General features: G+C 36.5%; 1 protein-coding gene and 1 long non-coding RNA gene across 5 annotated transcripts in view; one reads left to right on the forward strand and one right to left on the reverse strand.

The window, feature by feature from the left end:
* Nucleotides 1-829, reverse strand: part of LOC139438390 (uncharacterized) — a 15,949-nt gene extending 15,120 nt beyond the window's left edge. For all 3 annotated transcript variants that reach the window (XR_011648057.1, XR_011648055.1, XR_011648056.1), the window contains exon 1: nucleotides 688-829. This is a non-coding gene — a long non-coding RNA (uncharacterized lncRNA). The remainder of the gene's footprint in view (nucleotides 1-687) is intronic.
* Nucleotides 466-15,536, forward strand: LOC139438389 (ATP-dependent RNA helicase DDX3X-like). Of its 2 annotated transcripts, none has more exons than XM_071213507.1 (17): nucleotides 466-1,348; nucleotides 3,738-3,795; nucleotides 4,844-4,891; nucleotides 7,513-7,642; nucleotides 8,380-8,538; nucleotides 8,615-8,714; nucleotides 9,132-9,267; nucleotides 10,368-10,453; nucleotides 10,590-10,688; nucleotides 10,774-10,934; nucleotides 11,161-11,305; nucleotides 11,381-11,525; nucleotides 11,731-11,912; nucleotides 11,986-12,103; nucleotides 12,372-12,525; nucleotides 12,746-12,882; nucleotides 13,092-15,536. In XM_071213507.1, the coding sequence occupies exons 1-17, from the start codon at nucleotides 1,304-1,306 to the stop codon at nucleotides 13,169-13,171; spliced, it is 1,983 nt and encodes a 660-aa protein (XP_071069608.1). In that variant the 5' UTR covers nucleotides 466-1,303; the 3' UTR covers nucleotides 13,172-15,536. The 2 variants fall into 2 exon arrangements, with proteins under 2 accessions (XP_071069608.1, XP_071069609.1); XM_071213508.1 differs by having other exon boundaries at nucleotides 12,749-12,882.
* Nucleotides 15,537-16,411: the final 875 nt, after the last annotated feature.

Consider the following 16,411-nt stretch of genomic DNA (forward strand, 5'->3'; position numbering starts at 1 on the left):
GTGGGAGGCCTGTGGAACGGACACTGAGGAAATGGTTAGTCGCCAATCAGAAAAGTTTAATTCCGCGCTAGAAGCCCATTTCCTCACATTTTCCACGCAACGCCCTCAGGGTCACCTCAAACCTAAGCTAATAAACTTTTATTCCCTTGGTAGGCTCTTTCTACCAGTCCACAAACATGGCACTTTGGGCCCCAGTATCACAGTCCACAATCTCCAGGACTCCTTTGATTTTAAACAATAATGCAACGCTCATGGCCAAGGGCTTTGAGACATATGAACCTCGGGAGAGGGTGTCGGGGAAAGCCAGGACCCTGAAGTAGCCTGCATTCCGGCTGGACTCAAGCCGAGGTCCTCGGGAAAAGTGCGCAATACATAGCGTCACAAAGCATGTAATTGTCTCATTGTTTCTTCATCGCGTGAGGTTGGTGCCCCTGGTTCATAAAGTGAGCTCACGCCGCTAGTAAAGGAAAAGGCGTGTAGGATTCATAGCCTCGCTCCCGCAGCCTAAGTTACTAAGAGCCGGGGAGCAACCTGCGGCCTGGACTTGCTGCCAACCTCTGCGCTTCCCGCACCCCTTCACCACCCGCAGTCCGCAAAGTGCATTCGTCCACCTCCTCTAACTTCGTCTTCAATCCACAAGATTGTACTTAAGTCATCGTAGATTGTTCTACAGAATGGCCACCTCACCTGCCATCTGGGGTCACCCGACCCTCCACCGTTTCAGTTTCAGGATTTTTTTTCACTAGTTTCTTAACTGGGGAAGCTTCATAAAGGCGAACGAGAATATTAGAACGGAAAAACTTAACGAAATCTCCAATTCCCGGAACTCAGAGAAAAAGAAAGGGAACGCCCTACAAAAAGGAGGAGGGAAGTGACGAGGCGGGGCTGAAGGACAGAAATAAGAGACACACAGCCGCTATGCTCAAAACCTTCCTACTGGTGGAAGGTGGGGAACGGCGAGTTCTCCCTTGTTCTCGAGAATTGCCGGCTATTGGAGGAGAGTGGCGGAAGTAAACTTCTCGCGAATTTTGAGCGGTTGGGGCGAGACTAGAAAGTCCCGCGAGGTTATGACTACACAAACGCGAGTTAGGCAGGCAGAAGTAACAGTAGTACGAGCGGGTTGCGGGCGTGGGACCTAAGGAGTAAGACGCACGTCTTACGTCTGACGTATAGCTGTCCGAGTGGGTATATTAAATCAGTGACGGAGCCGCGTACTTCAACGTTACCTTTCCTGTGTGAGAGGTTGGATTTTTTTAAGTTCGCCTGCTGTGGGAGGATTCCGAGATACCGTTTTTCTTCAGGGATGAGTCATGTGGTGGTGGAAAATGCGCTCGGGATGGACCAGCAGGTAAATGGGAATGACTCCATCCAGGCTACGTAGACCCCCTTTCAGGCCTAACTTAATTTGTGGCGCAGCTCCAGCTGGCCGTTAGTGCTCCCTTCTTTTGGTCTTTGGGTCTGTCGGTGGGTGGGGCTGTCGGGGATACTGGGAAAAAAAAAAAAAGGATTAAACTGAGCATGGAAACTGCATGAGGAAGAAAGAGGGCGGTAGTAGTAACGTTGGGATTGTTAACCCGACCGACTCTGATAGGCCTGAAGTAATGTATACCGGACATACACAGTAGCGGCCTTTTGTGAGTCCACGAAGTTTTAGAGATGGGCACGTGCGGAATATCTTATTAGACTTAGTAGCTACGGGATGGATGGGACGAAAGGGGACCTGTTGTCTAGACGGGTTTGTCATTTCATGAGTGGCCCAAATTCTGGTGTCGAGGCGCCGCCGACGTGTGACCGGGAGGTGGACTACTGTCACGGAATGTGGGGACTAAGGAGCGGGAGGATGTTCTTCCTTTCCGGGAATGGCGGAAGCCTCCTTTGTGTGTTTAGTATCTGGGCGGGGGAACCGGGCCATAGCGCACCTGAATAGCGAGTGGCTATAAAGGATGAAGAAATGGATATCTTGTATTTTGTGCCGGGCTTAAACGCTGACCGGGTCGCGTTTCCGGAGTGGAAAGTTTTGTGACGCAGAAAAACCGGAAAGGATCGAGAGGAGTGAAAAAGGCTGTGACCGACGTCCGGAGACACTGGAAGTTAGAGGGTAACTGGGAAACACCGGTGAGAGTAGGAACCTGGCATTGTTCTACACTGTTTGCTTAATTCAGAGAATCTCTGAATGTAGATTTCACCGAGGGTCGCGGATTTTGTTTTTAGTGTGGAACTCTGGGTTGTACATGTCTTGAAGTTCGGCTCTTGGATCTAAGCGTACCGCAAAAACAAAAAAAACGGCAACGGGAAAAGTGGGTCAGCGGAGAATATAAAGTTTTGTTGACCTTGTTTCCTGTAAGGAAAAAATTTACTAGGTCGAAGCCCAGTTGTGGCTTCTGAATGTCGAATAAGGTGTTAGTTGAGAATGGCGGAGAAAACTTGTGATGCTAGAAGAGGGGTTCTGTTAATATGCTTTTTTCCCCCCACGGTACGCACACCCCAGGTCGCTACCGCGTATTGTCTTTAAATGCCTCGCGTCATTTGGACCCTTCAAGTCAGCTTGTATTCCATGTTTGTTAGTGGCTATTGATTTAGTGCAAAAACCTCACCTCCCAAAATGTGAGGAATTCCGACATTAACGTGAAACAAAGTTTAATGACAGTAGTTCGTTGTGTGTAATGTATGTAAGGAATTTGAATGTCTGCTTACGTAATGATTTTTTAAATAACTTTTTTTAGATTTAACTGTAAGGTTTTATTATTGTGACTTGACGCTTTGTAAAATCGAAAATATGGTCTTCAGTGCAGAGGCAGTCTCACAACTTTTTGCGTTAATGATGCTTTCTGAATGTTAGCCAGAAATTAATTTTAAAACCATTTAACCTTCAGACTAGGTTTTCTTGATTAGAACTAATATAGTAAGCACATTTGAGTAGAAAAATTTGGATAATTTATATTTAAGTATGTACTTCGGTAATATCTTGGTTTTAATAGTGTTTATAAACATGTTATTTAGTAGGTTTTCCCTTTGTAAACAGGCTGCAACGTTTTTGGAAAATTTTGCGAATTTTCTGCCTCTTATCAGTAAATAATGATTGATTGCAAATGCAATAAATAGAAAGTTTTTCTCTAAGATGTTGAGTATTATGTGCTATTGTCTCAAAAGCATTTAATATCTATTGTGAAATTTAGCAGCTTTGTGATAAAGGACTTCTGAATTTCTCTTGTAAAACAGAAGAAATAAATACCTCAATAGAGTGGCGAGATTAAATGATGTAATGGCATTGAATAGTTAGTAGCTCACTATAGGTGAAATGGTGGTTAATTTTTATTTTTAGGGTTTTATCTGAATTGGAAACAGTGCACAATATTTAGGTGATAGGGGTTGAAATGATAAGTAGAAAATCAGTGACATTAAAAGCATTGTTCAGTTGCATCTGAAATTGTGCAATTAACTAATTTTCAGTACTTGACATTACAGAAAGCATAGTTTTTAGTTTGTGGATTTTTGGCTTTTAAAAACTGGAAAATTGTTACAAGAAAGTTTTGGATAAATGAATTTGAACCTAGACGCACTGAAATGTAGGTGCAGCCTTTTCCATTTGACATTTTGTAGAAAGCATACTTAAATTGAGGCAGACAGCAGAACTACTAAATGGACTTTTGATTTGTTCTCTGTAATATTAGCTGTGTCTAATTTTGTCCTTAGTAAAGGTAGCATGTCAGCATGTGAGTTGTTAATCTCTCTTCTAGTTTGCTGGTCTAGACCTGAACTCAGATAATCAGAGTGGTGGAGGAAGTACAGCAAGCAGTAAGTAAAATCTTTTATAGATTATTTTTTATTAGAAGTTAATGTTAAAATTTTATTGGGCTTGTTAATTTCGGGGTAATTTTTTCCCTACAGTTTTTGCTTTGTAAATATAGGCTGTATTTTGGGCTTGGTTGGGTAATAAAAAGAAATGGGTTCTTTATTTGTTTATTTTTATTTTTGAGTGAAAAGATAACTGTTAGAAAAAAAGTTTTGTGATGTTCATGCTCTTTTTAGAAAACTGATAGTCCAGAGTGACTCTCTGTTTAGCATAAAGGAGGTGGAGATATGGGTAATTCTCTCTTAAAGTGAATTATTATAAATGGAATTTTGTACATTTGTGTTAAACCTACTACTGTCCTTCTTTTCCTACATAAAGAACACGGGTTCTTAGGGATACCAGGCTTTCCTTATTCTTGGGTGGTGGTTAGAATTTTAAATTTTAAATTTCAATCAAATCAAATTTCTTTTCTTTGAAAAGAGAAGAGTGTGTTAGTTAAAATTTGGATATTTGGGTATTAAAATTGGCCTCTACCTTGTAGTTAAATTGCTTTTGTTTCTAATCCATTGGCCAGACTATATTTCTGCATGCAGAGCAGTAGTTGATTTCCTAAAACTGAGAAAGCCTATGCTTAAGACTTCCAGATTCCAATCTTATTTTTCGTGTTTGTTGTACAGTTTCAATGTTACCAGACTACAAACAAAAACCACTTGTGATTTATTACCTAACCTTTTTTTTTCCCTTTGATACTTTATTCCTTAATAATTTCTTGAAGTGTCAGGAATTTTTTTTAGAAATTTTTGTTAAGTAAATCATTAATAACTACCAAAATATATTTGGTCTAAGGATTTCAGCTCTTAGGATCCAAGTTAACTAGTTTTTTTGCCAAACTTAATTTCTTTGTTTTTGTTGGAAAAAAATTTGCTTTTCAAGCAATAACTTTTCTCATTCTGCAATGTTCTTTTTTTGAGACATTTTTTCAAAGACATTTTGGTAAAATTGCCTCTTAGAGGCAATTACAGGCTTTTGATGTTATGTTTTCTCTTTTAGAAGGGCGCTATATACCTCCTCACTTGAGGAACAGAGAAGCTTCAAAAGGTAAGCTGTGATTGGAACTTTGCAGATCTCATTTTGCTTCAAAAGTTAGTAAAAAACTAGGGAATGTAGAGTAATTTTGGGAAGTCTGTAAGCATTGTTTTCCTGTACTCCTGGACTCTGTTCAAGAACTAGTATTTTCTAACTTAATTACTAATTCCTTGGTACCTGACGCCAAAGGGCTTAGATTTGTTCAGTTTCACTTGTTCCATGCTTTTTCTCTTGGTAAACATGACTTCAGTTTTCAAGATTTGTTTTCTGGAGGATGTTCTCTATTATGTAAACAAGGTGCCTGCTTGCTTGTCTTTATCTATCTATCGATCTATCTAGATATGTCTATCTATCTATCTATCTAATCTAATCTATCCTCTATCTCTATTTCCCTTCCCTCCACCCCCAGTTGTCTGTTCTCTGTGTCTATTTGCTGCATGTTCTTTGTCGGCTTCTGTTGTTGTCAGCGGCGAAGGAATCTGTGTTTCTTTTTGTTGCCTCATCTTGCTGCGTGAGCTCTCTATGTGTGCAGCGCCATTCTTGGGCAGGCTGCACTTTTCTTTCACGCTGGTTGGCTCTCCTTAGGGAGTACACTCTTGAGCGGGGGTGGGGGCGGTTACCCTGCGGCGGTGGGGGGGGCCTGCGTGGGACGGCACTCCTTGCAGGCATCAGCACTGCGCATTGGCCAGTTGCACACGTGTCAAGGAGGCCCGGGGTTTGAACCGTGGACCTCCCATGTGGTAGACAGGAGCCCTAACCACTGGGTCAAGTCCACTTCCCAAGAAGGTGCTTTTTAAAAACAAGTTATTCCTGTCTTGAAAAATTACTGCAATGAGATTAGGGTTACTGCTGAGTAGTTAGAATTGTAGCGTTACTGCTTCAACACAGATTGAAGAAGTGGTCCTCCAGTCTTAGCTGCTTTCCTTTAAATACTTCACTTGAAAGGAAGATGGAAACATTCTGCTGCTGTTGGTTGCTCCCTTGCATGTTTTAATGTTTTATGTAGTCTTGTATTTTGTAAATGTTTTTCCAACAAGAGGACACTTAATTGATGGTTGTGTTCTGTTGTTTGTTTTTATTACTGCAGTTTCTTTTCATAGTTATTTGCAATATTTTTAGAAGTACCTTGCAGTAATTGAATGTGAAGTGTATTAAATATCTCAAGGGGGAATGGCAGTTTATCAGTTGGTCGTGGAGCTTTATCAATACCGTGGGTGAAATTAGTTTTAAAAACTTAAAACTTAATAGGGATGGTTCAAGATCATCAGGCTTTTCCAGATTTATTTTTAGAAATCCAGTGGTATTCTTTGAATATAAGAACTTTTATGTATAGTTCTTTTTCAGTATATCTAAACAATCTAGTGGAAGGGTAGGCAACAGTGGAAATTTCTTGTTTCGTGTTACGTCTACCCACTTGGTCTTTCCTTCAGATAATACTAAATGAAACCAAATTGTTAGATATTGAAGATAATTAACTTGACTAGTCATGTTTATATTGGTATTGATAGGCAACTTGGTATTCATTGAAATTAAGTCCTTTATTCACAGTGGAGATGGTTTGAAAAAAAGTGCATGTATGAGTAGTTTGAGCAAAAATCACTGCTTGCAATTTGGAGCTTCATCCTTTTTATGAATTTTTATTCAAATTCTCCATCCTAATCCATCTCACAATTTGTAGTTATGTAATTTTTCATTTACTTTGGTTTTAACTGTTCCTTTTGTAGCTGGCTATCCCTGAGTTAACGATTTGTTATATGTTGAATTTTTCCAGAGAGGATATTGATAAGCTATACAATGCATATTTTCAATCAAACAGTATTAGAATACAAGGTCGGTCACATTTTTAAGAGGTGAGGCATAACTAAGAAGCATGGGGGGTTTCTTATTTAGCATACCTTGATCTTAAAAATTATGGTAGAGTGGAGCAGATGTGGCTTAGTGGTTGAGCACTTATTTCCCATGTACAGAGTCTTGCATTCAATTCCTCGTACCTCCTAAAAATATATATTATGGTAGAGGCAGTTCAGTAATGTCACTGAGTGGTCAGAATGTAAAAAAGTCTTACTAAAATAGATCTCATTAGGTAGGCTCATGATTTATTGTCATAAAATGTTAGGAAGCAGTTACTAGTGTGTGTGTTAGAATAACATTATTCTCTTGAGTGGGAGAGAGGGTAAACTACCATGTAAACTAAAATCCATGCTTAATGGCAGTGCTCCAAATGTGTTCATGAATTGCAATGAATTACCACACTAATGAAAGAAGTTGTTAATGTAGGTGAGGGTGGGAGGTGTGGAGAGTGGGGCATATGGGAATCCTTTACGTTTTTTTGTGTGTAACATTTTATTATCATCTAAGTATCTGTTTAAAAATATAAAAAATGCACATATATATATAAAAGAATAGTATTGTTCTTAGACCAGGAGGTAACTTGGTTTAATTTGTAATTTCTAGTGGAAAAGAAGTTTAAAGGTTTTAAAAATTGTTTGTCATTAATAAGCCAAGTACCTAACTCTTGCCTTCTCCATTGTCTGTCTACAAAGTGAGTTGTGTGATTGGAGAGCTTTAAATTTGGAAAAAGATAGGAATCATTTTGTGTTTTTGTCATCTTCTAATATTTTTTTCTGTTGAAGGATTCTGTGATAAAGATAGGTCAGGCTGGAGTTGTAGTAAAGATAAGGATGCCTATAGCAGTTTCGGGTCTCGTGATTCCAGAGGAAAGCCCAGTTACTTCAGTGATCGTGGAAGTGGATCAAGAGGAAGGTAAAATGATTTCTTAATTTATTGTTTTTATGCAGTAGCAGTTTAGGAACAGTTCTTAGTTTGATACATTCTCATCCTTTCTGCTCACCTTGTTTCTTTTTACTAGGCAAAATGTGTTTATTATTGTTTGGTAGCTGTAAGAGGTTTTCACTGAACTAAATCTCTTAGATTGTGTGAAATACATAACAAGCAGTTTGACATAGTTTTGGATATTTTATGTGGAAATTTCTGACACACTTTAAATACTTATTTTTGATTGCACAACTATCGTAAATTGATCATCCAAATCTGTTGTCTCTGGTAATTACGGTTTGTCATTTAGTCTGTTTTCACAAATAGAACACACAAACACTTCAGTCTTTTATATAAGTGAATATTTTCACTTACATGAATTTTTTTTATACCCACCTATAATTGGGACAATTGATTCCCTTGGTTTTCTCAATATACTTAGATCATCATTCAATTTTAAATATTATAAAACCATATTCTCAGTTTATGTCTGAGGCCTTATTGTATATTCTCACAAAATCTAAAGAAGGATGTACATTTTAAAACATGGAGCCATAAATCACAAGCCCTGGATAATTTGACAAATGATAATTGACCAGTATTGTATTATTGACAACATTTAAGGGTTATGTAACTTCAATTTTTTTACCAGTAAATTTCTGAAGTGGTGATAATAATATGCTACTGGCAAAATTAGAACATTCTGGTTAATATTTCATGTTCAGGTTTGATGATCGTGGAAGGAGTGACTATGATGGCATTGGCAGTCGTGGTGACAGGACTGCCTTTGGTAAATTTGAACGTGGTGGATATAGTCGCTGGTGTGATAAATCAGATGAAGAGGACTGGTCAAAACCACTTCCACCAAGTGAACGCTTGGAACAGTAAGTTTTTAGAGTTAATGTTTATTGTTAAGAAATTAATTACGTAGCATAATGTATAAAATTTTTTTGATTTTAGGGAACTCTTTTCTGGAGGAAACACTGGGATTAACTTTGAGAAATATGATGATATACCAGTAGAGGCAACTGGCAATAACTGTCCTCCACATATTGAAAGTGTAAGTTTTCTGTTTGACTTTAAGACAGTAGAGGCTGTATAAAATGCTTTCTCTGTTCATCAAATGAGATGTTTGTTAAGAGCATATTTCTTCCTAATAAAGTCAAAGGCCATACTTTAACAGGTCATTAAAATTATGATGAAAACTTCAGATTATTAAAAGGGGAAAATTGAGATCACGGACATGTGATTAATGGCACCACTGTGAATAACACTGAAAGAGAAAAGGTCAAACATTTTGAAGAGCCCAAAACTTAAAAGTTAGACCCATAGTCTGTTTTGTGTATATATTTTTTCCATGCTGTTTTCTTCATTTTAAATCACAGTAGACTTGTTGGTTTACTTTTATTGTTAAAATCTAACCAAATGTAGTGCTTCTAATTACATTTGATAGATCTCATTAAATTTCTTAAAACAGTTCAGCGATGTTGAGATGGGAGAGATAATCATGGGAAACATTGAACTCACTCGTTATACGCGTCCTACTCCAGTACAAAAGTATGCCATTCCTATTATAAAAGAGAAAAGAGACCTGATGGCTTGTGCCCAAACAGGTAGGCTTATTTGATAAAAAGTAAAGATTTGCCAAAACTGCTGTAATTTCCTTTGGAGTGCCTGGATTCCAGATGCAAGGAGGCCTAAGTCCTATATTTGGCCTAATTGTAGAATAGGTAAATATTATTTTGGGATATCTCTTTTAACCTTGCACCATTGGAAATTGTGGATGAAATTAGTATTTTTGTCAGAGAGAAGGCTGTACAAACTGGTACTGTGGTATTACTGTAGTGGGGGAAATTGTTGTAATTACAATGATGGGAAAACAGTATAACTAACAAATTGGAAGGGTAAAGCCTGTGATCCATAAAAATTTGCCTAGAGTAAATGTACTTCCACAGTTTAAGTAGCATCTCCTACTCTGGTCTTTTAGGATTTGAAGTGATGGAACTGTGGATGTACATTTGTCAGAATTTGATGTGAATAATAAAGATACTAAGTTTTTCTTTATGTGTGTGTGTATATATATATAGAAAATAAAATCATGTGTCATTAACTTCTTTAAAGAACAGTTAACAGCTTTTACATCTCATGTTGGTATTTTATCAGTAAAGTTTAATTGGAGCACAGGCTTACCTATTTGTTTATGCAAGGCCTCTGGCTACTTTTGTGCTAAAAGGACTGCCTTACAAATAAGAAGTTTGCTGACCTTTGCTTTACAAACCAGTAATATCCAATACCTACAAAGAAAATTGTAAATGGAAGTTGGTGCTGTTTTTGAGACAAAATGGTTGTCAGGAATGCAAAGAAGTGAATATTGCATTATTTAAAAATGTGTCAGAAGAGTGAATGTGGTCAAGCAGTTAAGCACCCGCCCCCAATATGGGATATATGGGTTTGGTTCCTGGTGCCTCCTAAAGAAAACAAAACAAACAACAAAAACAAGTTAAAAAGAGTGAACTGGGATGGGGGAGCCAACTCAGGAGAGCCAATTTTTAAAAAAAGTATCAGAATAGTCATGTTACATTTCTCAGCTTAGTATGTAAGTTAATCATACTTTCTAAAAATTGTGGCATAAAAAATGCGAAATTTCATTTTAGTAGGACAGTTGAAACTTAGCCAATAATGAGAATTTAGTAAGCAAGTGTTTTCTTAACAGGATCTGGAAAAACTGCAGCATTTCTCTTACCCATCTTGAGTCAAATTTATACGGATGGTCCCGGCGAGGCTTTAAAAGCTGTGAAGGTGAATCTCTTTATAAAATACACTATTTTCATTTTTAAAATTTTCTTTTCATTGAAAAAGTTTTTTTTCAGATGTTAGTCCATAAGTTACAAAGAGAATTTAACTAATGGACTCATAAATTCTGTTTATTTTTTAGGAAAATGGAAGATACGGGCGCCGCAAACAATATCCTATCTCCTTAGTTTTAGCCCCAACAAGAGAATTGGCTGTACAGATCTATGAGGAGGCCAGAAAAGTAAATAGACTTTTAGTTGATTATTGCCTTTTCCTTTTATTATAGCAGAGTTTTCATGGCTATCTAATAAATGCTTTGCTTATAGTTTTCCTACCGGTCTAGAGTTCGTCCTTGTGTGGTTTATGGTGGTGCTGATATTGGCCAGCAGATTCGAGACTTAGAACGTGGATGCCACTTGTTAGTGGCTACTCCAGGACGACTAGTAGATATGATGGAAAGGGGAAAGATTGGATTAGACTTCTGCAAGTATGTTAATCTTCTATATGGGATGCAAATCTCTTGGGGGGGGGGTTGATGGTAGTGGTATTACTGGTCATTAATTTGGTAGTGCTTATACTAAGGCATATTTTACAAAGAGAAGTTGTTTTAATTGCTTAGTTTTCTGTATAGTTATTTAAATATAATTAACTCATTATTGAGCATTCAGTGAAATAGGCTGTTTACAGACACATTCAAGTGTTTTTTATAATAGATACTTAGTGTTGGATGAAGCTGATCGTATGCTTGATATGGGATTTGAACCTCAGATACGTCGTATAGTTGAGCAAGATTCTATGCCACCAAAGGGCGTGCGCCATACCATGATGTTTAGTGCTACTTTTCCTAAGGAAATCCAGGTACTATTTGATGTCAGTTTTTATTTAGGATATTTGTGTTGTCAGTAATATATTAGTTTTTTGTGTTCCCCCCAGATGCTTGCTCGTGACTTCTTGGATGAATATATCTTCTTGGCAGTAGGCAGAGTTGGCTCTACCTCTGAGAACATCACACAGAAAGTAGTTTGGGTGGAAGAGTCAGACAAACGGTCATTTCTGCTTGACCTCTTAAATGCAACAGGTAGAATTAAGAGTAATTACAGTCTCAGGTGGAAAGAGAATGTGTTTTGGTCCCTTCCCTTTTGTGGTTTGTTCCACATTCTGAACGTGTTAAAGCTTATTTTAAGTTAGTTCCATTTGCATGTTTACTAAGTGTAGAGAGAGTTAAATACTTAAGGTATGCAGATGCCAAGTCAATTTTAATAATAAAATCTTAATTTTTTCAGGGAAGAATTCACTGACCTTAGTGTTTGTTGAGACCAAAAAGGGTGCAGATTCTCTGGAGGATTTCTTATACCATGAAGGATATGCTTGTACCAGTATCCATGGAGACCGATCACAGAGAGATAGAGAGGAAGCCCTTCATCAGTTCCGCTCAGGAAAAAGCCCAATTCTAGTTGCAACTGCTGTGTGTATATTTTTATTATCACATTAAGCATGTTTTGACTATTGCTTTCTTTTTAATGAAAGCTGTTTTTCAGGTAGCAGCAAGAGGACTAGACATTTCAAATGTGAAACATGTTATCAATTTTGATTTACCAAGTGATATTGAAGAATATGTACATCGCATTGGCCGTACAGGACGTGTAGGAAACCTTGGTAAGGCTTTTAAAACATGACTTTAAGTGGTTTGATTGTTTGTATTATAATGCATGCAGTAGAGGGTTTAATATAAAGGGTCTTAAGTATAGAGTCTTTTCAAGATAAACTAATATTGTTTATTAACCACAAGTTTTTGTGTTAAACTCTTTAAACTGGTTAAATATTAACATTTGTAGTAGTTTTGGGCTTATTATATGTAGGAAAGTAAGAACATCAGGCTACTTTATGGAAACTTAGGTTTTATGTACTTTTTTTGAACTCTTAGGTCTTGCCACTTCATTCTTGAATGAAAGAAATATAAACATCACCAAGGATTTGTTGGATCTTCTTGTTGAAGCTAAACAAGAAGTGCCTTCTTGGTTAGAAAATATGGCTTATGAACACCACTACAAGGGTAGCAGTCGAGGACGTTCTAAGAGGTATAGGTCAATTATAACAAAGGTGTATGATCCTTTACTGTTTGTTTTGAGCAAGTAATTTATGTCCAAAGTTAATGTTTAGTGTTTACCCTTTACTGCTGGGCCACCACAGTGGGAATTAAATAGAAAAATCAGAAATTGACAATTGGGAAGTTTAGTAAGAATTGGCATTTTAATTGACTTTCATTGTAATAAAACATAACACTGTTCTTTGTAATAGTAGATTCAGTGGAGGATTTGGTGCCAGAGACTATCGACAAAGTAGTGGTTCCAGCAGTTCTAGCTTTAATAGTAATCGGGCAAGCAGCAGCCGCAGTGGTGGAGGTGGTCATGGCAACAGCAGAGGATTTAGTGGAGGTAATATTTAACATCATATCTTTGGGAAGGGCTTTTCTTTTTTCTCAGTCATCTTTTTCAAAGCATTAAAATTTATGGGAAATTTTAATTTCCCAAGAAAGGTCAAATGCCATAGTTTTTAAAAATTAAGTTTATATTAATGTACTTGAAAAAGAAAACACTATAATAGGTGGATAACTTAATTTCTCTTTTTAAAAATTTCTTGATAGGTGCTTATGGAGGCTTCTACAATAGTGATGGATATGGAGGAAATTATAACTCCCAGGGGGTTGACTGGTGGGGCAACTGAATCTCCCTTGAAACAAAGTCACCCTTTCAACAAGCTAATATGGAAACCACATGTAACTTAGCCAGACTATCCTGTATAGCTTTAAAGAACTTGCAGTACATTACCAACTGTGATTCTTCTGAAAAAAAGTTTGAGGAGCTCAAGGTCACAAGAAGAAATGAAAGGAACGATCAGCAGCCCTATTCAGAAGTTGGTTTGTAGTTTGGATTAACTCCTCTGTTTTGTTCACACCCCAAACTGCATTTATAATTTTGTGACTGAGGATCATTTGTTTGTTAATGTACTGTGACTTTAAGTTTTAGACAACTTATTATTTTGATGTCCTATTGGCTTAGTAATGCTCAAAATATCAATTGTTTTGACAAAATAAATTTACTGAACTTGGGCTAAAATCAAACCTTGGCACAAAGGTGTGATACAACTTAACATAGGAATCATTATTTTATCCGTAAATATAAGAGAAAAAAAATGTAAGTAGTAACCTCATTAAGCCTACATTAGGACCTACTAATTGATAATTGTAGATTGGGGCTGGAAGTGGCAATTCGTTTCTAATGTGGCAAACTACTAAGTTAAATTCTTGCTCACTCTATCCTAGGTAGGCACTTAGAACCTGATAGTTTTATTGAATAAGCCATTGCAGTCATACCAAGGTTTTGTGTGAATATTTGCATACATTTTTCAAAATTCTTTTTTTTTTTCAAGTTAATGCAATTGAATACAGCAATTCTTCTTTTAAAATATTAATTTAGGCAGTTCATTCATTGTAAGCTAGCCAAATGTGGGCATAATATTATAGGGAAAGTTTAAAGGTTTGATAAGTTAATGTATTTTGGGAGATTTGACCTACTTAGATTTTAAAATGCCTGCCATAAATAAAATTGAGATGGTAGACTGGCTGACTATGGCAGTGACCAGCCCTCTTTAGGGACCTAGTTGGATTTTGGTCTGTAATGCATGCTAGTGTTCTTGTTTTTTGGTCAAGAAAGTATGGATAAGAAGGTTATGCAGCAGGCTTTAATTTAATGAAGACTCACATTACTATGTACAAGCTGCGTTGATGTTAAAATGGCACTGTAGACTTTGTGAAACCTCAATTAACAAACTGAAAACCTTGAGATAATAAACACAGGTTGGAAATATGTACCGAATTTTGACTGCACAAGGTATCAATTCTATATAGTGCAGTTTTAGACCATTTTAGTTGCATAGGTTTCCATTGTATTATAGTCTTTTTATTCTAAATTTGGCCAAAGATGATTATCCATAACTAACAATGCCTGTCACTGGGAATATTGTGGCAAGAATGCAGTCATGCAGTCATAAGAAGTTGGCAATAAATTTTCAAGTGTATTGTGCCTTGTTCTAAAACTTCACTCAGTAGTTGCACTTGACAGCATTGACGTCATTTGTTACGGTGCTATTTAAATTAATACAGGTTTAAACTCTTGTACATTTTGCCCAGAACTTTTTACAAAGTACTTATTTTATTGCACCTGCAGAATTTTATATTTGTCTTACGTGCGTATCCTTAAACTTCCAATCTTAGTTTTGTTTTTAAGACTGTTGAACGCAGCTTGTCTAAGAACTAGATTCTCAAAATTTGTTTGGGACCATGGGAATGGTAGTTGAGAACAAAACTATTTGCACATGACAGACTTTAGAAACTTTTTGCTGCTAGTTTTGTGTAATATTTATTGAACATTTTGGAAAATATTTATTTTTGTAAGCCTATAAATGATTATTTGAAAGTTTAAAGAAACTTGACCAAAAGACAGTACAAAAACACTGGCACTTGAATGTTGAATGTCAGCATATGTGAAATAATATATATTTTGGGGTAGTGTGAGCTTTAAATGTTAAGTTCTATTAAACTTAAGTTAAAAAAAGCAGACCTGATACTGGCAGCATAGCCGTAAGTTTCTAACAAATTTTAAGACAAGATTGGCAACTTGAAATTAAAACATGCCAAGGTTTTGATAGAATTGTCTTAAGAAGTTAATGACACACTTCTAAATATTTCTGTGAAGCATCCACATTCTCAAAGGTCCTGTGAGTTTTGTAAGTTTTGTGTTTTTGTTTTGCTTTATTTTTCATTGACTGTCTGGCATATTGCAATCTTGAAACATGTGGTTATATTTGTGGTCTTAAACAGTGACTTTACATTCAGGTTTATCAGTACTATTTTTAGTAAATAAGATTTCAAAAACCACAATACGAGAATGGATTTAAACGTTGAATGTCATAAATATTGAACCTCAAGTCACTGTAAGTTTAGTATTTGCTTAATGTATTAGTTTTAGATGCTAGCACTGCATGTGCTCTTTATTCCAATTTTACTAAAATAAAAAGTTGGCATAATTTCCTTTTGTTGTGTCGGTTGTGTTTAATGTTAAAGTGCAAATTGTGCTGTCGGCGTAAATCATATATTTTGATAGAAGTAATCTGGTGCTTTATATATTAGAATGATGATGTAAATTTGTAATCTAGTGGCAGTAGAATTTTTATTATGAATGATGAAAATTTAGTAAGTAAAAAATTACTTTTTGAAGTGTATGTAACTGCAAAAAGTTATTTGAAACAGGTTGTGATGGTAAGAACCAATTTTAGTTCCTTCTGTTGTCTTGACAATTCATTATTACCACACATTGCTGAAGCATCCATTACCACTTAACAGATTGGTAGCAGCTAGAACGACTTATAATGTAAATATCTGAAAACATCAGAATGCCTCTTCAGCTACTAATTTACCATTCCTGCAAAGAATAAGTAATACACTAAATTTCTAACAATATAAATGAGTTTTGTTTTTATTTTATACTTTTCTGCACCCCAGGAAATAAATCAAGGTTTATATACCCTTGTCATCTTTCAGCAGTACAATTGTGAGACACAATTTAGTTGTAAATCACATATTTTTTTTTGAGCTTAGGATGTGCTGAGCCTTTTCTTCCTTTATTTTGAAACTGAAATATTTACATTTTTTTTTGCAGTGTTCAGTTTAGTGGATCTTCAGTATATTAAGGTTGTGCAGTCACATTGCCATCTAATACCAGTACATTTCATCATCCCCAATAGAAACCACTTACCCATTAATATTCACTTCCTGTTTTGTCGTCCTCTAGCCCCTAACATCCACTAATGGCATCTGTCTATGTGGATTTGCCTTTCTAGATTTAATAAATGGCATCATGCAATATGTGATTTTTTTGTGTCTGGCTTCTTGGACTCAACATGTTT

The sequence above is a fragment of the Dasypus novemcinctus genome, chromosome Y, assembly GCF_030445035.2.
Source record: "Dasypus novemcinctus isolate mDasNov1 chromosome Y, mDasNov1.1.hap2, whole genome shotgun sequence".
Lineage (NCBI taxonomy): Eukaryota > Metazoa > Chordata > Mammalia > Cingulata > Dasypodidae > Dasypus > Dasypus novemcinctus.

Coding starts and splice junctions, on each gene's coding strand:
- LOC139438389 (XM_071213507.1), top strand. CDS start 1,304: ATGAGTCATGTGGTGGTGGAAAATGCGCTCGGGATGGACCAGCAG. Junction 7,643..8,379: donor GGAAGTGGATCAAGAGGAAG/GTAAAATGATTT, acceptor TTTCATGTTCAG/GTTTGATGATCGTGGAAGGA. Junction 11,913..11,985: donor CAATTCTAGTTGCAACTGCT/GTGTGTATATTT, acceptor GCTGTTTTTCAG/GTAGCAGCAAGAGGACTAGA.